We start from the raw sequence: 4,925 nt of genomic DNA, 5'->3' as shown, positions 1-4,925 counted from the left end.
GCGGGGTCTTTGTGTCTGGAGATCTGTGGCTCAATAAAAAGTGGGGAGGATTTCAGAGAGAAAGGAAGAAGATTTTTGACACAAAGAGTTTAAAATCCTAATATGAATTACAGCTGCAGATTTTTTTCAACCTTTATAATCACTGGGAGTATAAAACTAAAGAGCTTTTATACCTGTGATTCTAATCACTCAGTTCAGGTAAGATAAGAAAACAGGAGAAAGACTGGGAATTTGTTCATATGGTCTACTGATCTATGTGATTGCTAGCAGTAAAGTTAAATGTCCAGAATTTTTTATTTTTAGAATTCCACTCAATCTTTAATCAAGTAGGGACAAATCCCCACTTTAAAAAAAAATCTGCAGTTTGAAGGGCAAAGGGAACAGACAAAAAAGAGGAAACGTTATATTCACCCCTCCCCCACAGAGGTTTTCCAAACCTGTTGTAGCTTGACTAAAATGTTCAGAATGTGTGATTTTAAAGGCAGGTCTCTTTATACAAAGAAACTGCTGGCATTCTTAACTCGTGAAGAATCATGGCAGAAAAGCCCATTCTGAGTCTTAAAAAATGTCCAGAATTTAGAGCTGGTTTCCTATAATATGATAGGTTCCTTGTTGTTTTTGTGCAGTGTGAACACACTTTACTTCCCATATTATTATTGCCATATCACATCTAAATTCAATATGCCTGGTTCTCTAGACATTCTACAAAGAAATTCTTTAATCCCAAATAATGAAGCTGCAGTGAAAACTAACTTAATATTACAGTCTTACTGTTAATTTTATTTAAAAGATATGAAAATATTTTTATATGGTTCTTGGACATGATTATATTTTCTAGATCAGAAAAGCAAAAATTAAATGTGTATATCATTTGTATTTTAAATGTAAATGTGAATTAATCAGGACACAAAATATGTGTGGCTATCAAAGAAAGTTACTCTAAATTATATAAAGCATTTTTCACCAAGCAGATGTAATTTTTCAAAATTTCTTTCAATCACAAAGCAAAGAAGGAGCTTTCTAGAAATTCTCCATACTTCATTAAATTGTTTACTGTAATTACATCAAATTATTTCTCATGCATCTTTGCTTCTTTCCTCCCAATATGCAGGAGTTAATCCACTGTATCTATAAATGAAAGGAACAAAGAAAAAACTTCTTCATGTACTTATGTCTGCTTTTATCAATACACCAAGGAGATAATGCCAGATAATGTTCCAATAATGGAGAAAAAATTGAAAAAGTGCTTCCTTTAAGTAAACAAAGCAAATTCAGGCAAATATTAACGCTCACTACAAATTAAGTAGCTTATATTTCTTCAAGACTTACAGCATTTACTTAAAAAAGATTCAAATGAAATATTTTAAATGTATCCCTTTGGAGAAAAACAGAATTTTTGTATGATGTGGGGAAGACAAGTAGAGAAAACACATTTCTCAAATGAGAACAACTGGAAATTTGTGGCAATTTTTGAGAGACTTGATACATGGTACATAGAATTATGAGGTTATCAAAGACAACATATCTGCCAGTGTTAAACTTAATGAAGAGAAGGAAGTGGATTTTATTTGAGATAGGATCCCTTCTTACATGAAGAGTTAGTTCACTTAAGACAATATAAACCCAAGACTTAAGAAAGGAGATCATAAGAGAAAATAGCATCTCAAAGCAACAGAAGCCATAGATATTTTGCTGAGAGGTCAGTACTGTGAGAAAAAACGAGGATTTGTTGAGTCTATTACAGGAAGAACTTCTCCACAGATTCAGAAACTGGGAAAGGAGAAAAAGTCTCAGGGAAACTAGAAAATAGAAACTCAATATGAATAACATTTGTCATGGAAAGAAGTTACTTTTTATTCCATTTCAATAACATTGTGAATCAAGAAGCATCAGTTAAGGAATTTCTTAATGTATATTTTATCTGATTGAAATATTATCTAAAAGTTGTCAGCATGGTTGCAGATAAACTGATATTTGCAGCTCAACAAATTACTTAATGTGGAATAAGAAATATACTTCCAATGCCCTCAAGGCTGTGATCTCACAGGAATTTTACATAGCACATATTCCTCTTATAGTGGTGAGCTTTTCCCTGGTATGAAAAGTAGCTGCTCTGTTTGAAGCTTTGCTTATGAAACAGGCTTTTATTTCCAGGTAACATATCTGAAGAAAACTTAATTCTGAATGCATATGTGTGTGTGTGTGTGTGTGTGTGTGTGTGTGTGTTACTGGAAACTGATTTTTTATTATATTCTGCTTTATCAGAAAAGTAAAATATTTAAATTGTGCTACAGAAATTCAAATTTTGTCTTGTTATCTTTAAACAATAAATGAATTATTTCCCTGTAAGAAAAACACTCAGGTTATAGGAAAAAATTAAACCCACCATCAGAAGAATTTCATATACACCTCAGGTCAGGCTAATATGTAATTACTGTGGTCATGCTTCTTACTCTATGGCTCTGTGACTTTCAAGGGATGTGGATCAGAAAAGAACCAGCAAAATGATATTTCTATCCCCATTTTCATTATGAAAGACTAAGAATTATAATTATTGTTAAATTGCCCATAAATTTATTTCCTGATTTGTTTCCATTTGCTCCTTTAGTGACTGTGTGGCTGTAATGAGTATATCTCTCCTTATTTCACTTAAGTTAAAATCCTTCAAGCAATTCTTTACCAGTAAAGAGATATCAACTTGGTGGAGCGATTAAAAAGTGACCCCTTGAAGAGCTGGCTTAGAGAAATGAAAGAAAAGTGACGTCTAGATGCAGATATTAACACCCAGAGAATATGACCAGCTGAGAAATCCCAGGGAAAAGATAAATGTTAATAATAATTCGTACTCTCTTGGCCGGCGCTGCAGCTCACTAGGCTAATCCTCTGCCTGCAGCGCCAGCACCCCAGGTTCTAGTCCCGGTCGGGGTGCCGGATTCTGTCCCAGTTGCTCCTCTTCCAGGCCAGTTCTCTGCTGTGGCCCAGGAAGGCAGTGGAGGATGTCCCAAGTGCTTGGGCCCTGCGCCTGCATGGGAGACCAGGAGAAGCACCTGGCTCCTGGCTTCGGATCAGCGCAGTGCACTGCCCACAGCGGCCATTGGGGGGTGAACCAACGGAAAAGGAAGACCTTTCTCTCTGTCTCTCTCTCACTATCCACTCTGTCCAAAAAAATAATAATAATATGTACTCTCAAAATAATTTTATTTTGGGGAGTCAGTCCTAAGTTATAAAGATGAATCCATATTAAAGATGTTGTTCCATTTATTACTTTCTCTTTTCTTTTCAGTGATGCTGAATCAAACCTCAGTCTGTGAATTTCTCCTCCTGGGAGTAACAGACATCCAGGAATTGCAAGCTTTTCTGTTTGTGGTTTTCCTCACCATCTACTTTGCCAATGTGACTGGGAATGGCGCCATCCTTACAGTTGTCATCTCTGATCCAAGACTCCACTCACCTATGTATTTCTTCTTGGGAAACCTGTCTTGTCTAGATATCTGTTACTCCACAGTGACTCTGCCAAAGATGCTGGAGAACTTCCTCTCCACACAGAGAACCATTTCTTTCTTGGGATGCATGAGCCAGCTCCATTTCTTCCACTTCCTAGGTAGCACAGAGGCCATGTTGCTGGCCGTGATGGCCTTTGACCGCTTTGTGGCTATCTGCAGACCTCTCCACTACACTCTCATCATGAGTCGTCAGCTCTGCACACAGATGGCTATCACAATCTGGACCATTGGCTTTTTCCATGCCCTACTGCACTCCATAATGACCTCTCGTTTGGACTTCTGTGCTTCTAACCAGATCCACCACTTCTTCTGTGATATTAAGCCATTGCTGAAGCTGGCCTGTGGGAACACTGAGCTCAACCAGTGGCTGCTCAATACTGTCACAGGGACCATTGCCATGGGCCCCTTCTTTCTGACACTTCTCTCTTATTGCTACATTATTATCTATTTGTTCTTCAAGACTGGTTCTTGCAGGATGCTTCATAAAACTCTGTCCACTTGTGCCTCCCACTTCATGGTAGTTATTCTTTTCTATGCTCCTGTTCTCTTCACCTACATTCTTCCTGCCTCAAGGAGCTCCATGGATCAGGACTGGATCATTGCTGTTATGTACAGTGTGATCACTCCTGTACTAAATCCACTCATCTATACTTTGAGAAACAAGGAAGTGAAGAGTGCCTTGGGTAGGGCAATGAGAAGGAGGATCTTACTTTAATAAATAAAGAAAACTCTTCCGAAGCACAAAGAACCAAGCAAAAAGTTTCATAATATGGATAATGGGCCAGAGTGTTGTGCAGTGGGTTACACTGCCACTTGCAACTCTGCCATCGCATATCAGAGTGACACTTCAAGTCCCAGCTACTCCACGCAGATCAGCTCCCTGCTAATGTACCTGAGAAAGCAGGGGAAGGTGGCCCAGTGCTTGGGCTATTGCTACCCACATGAAAGACCCAGATGGAGCTCCAGCCCTGGTCTTTGCAGCTGTCTGGGAAGTGAGCCAACAAAGATTCTCTCTCTCTCTCTCTCTCTCTCTCTCTCTCTCTAGCTTTCAGATCAATAAATTTAAAAAATAGAAGAAATGGTCTCTTTGTACTAAATGCATTCTAGGTACTAAAAAGGAAGTTTGAACAAATGGGATGTTATCCATCTAACATTAATCTGTACTTGTTTGGGGGATATCAGTTGATAAAGTCGATCTGATGTTTTTCTTATGTTATTACTTGAAATAATGTATGAAAACATACCTGCATTATCAATGTATTGAATAGCTGGATAATATTTAGAAGGGTCTCTGTAGGTTAACATGATGAAATGTGATCAATAAAATTATAACAGTTTCATATTTTGGCAATTTCATGGCTACTGATTGGAAAAGTGAATGCTAATGTCTATTGATTGGAAAAATAAATGCTGAATTGTTAA

At 37.5% G+C, this 4,925-nt stretch overlaps 1 protein-coding gene across 1 annotated transcript; it reads left to right on the top strand.

Annotated features, from left to right (window-relative positions):
* Nucleotides 1-3,285: 3,285 nt before the first annotated feature.
* LOC100348745 (olfactory receptor 12D2-like) lies at nucleotides 3,286-4,218 on the top strand. Its single transcript, XM_008262706.4, has one exon. The coding sequence runs from the start codon at nucleotides 3,286-3,288 to the stop codon at nucleotides 4,216-4,218; it is 933 nt and encodes a 310-aa protein (XP_008260928.4).
* The last annotated feature ends 707 nt before the right edge of the window (nucleotides 4,219-4,925 follow it).

This window comes from Oryctolagus cuniculus, chromosome 5, assembly GCF_051225735.1.
Source record: "Oryctolagus cuniculus isolate XC-2025 breed Fujian yellow rabbit chromosome 5, ASM5122573v1, whole genome shotgun sequence".
Classification (NCBI taxonomy): domain Eukaryota; kingdom Metazoa; phylum Chordata; class Mammalia; order Lagomorpha; family Leporidae; genus Oryctolagus; species Oryctolagus cuniculus.
Note: the sequence above shows the minus strand (reverse complement) of the source record. Positions and strands in the feature narration are given on the sequence as shown.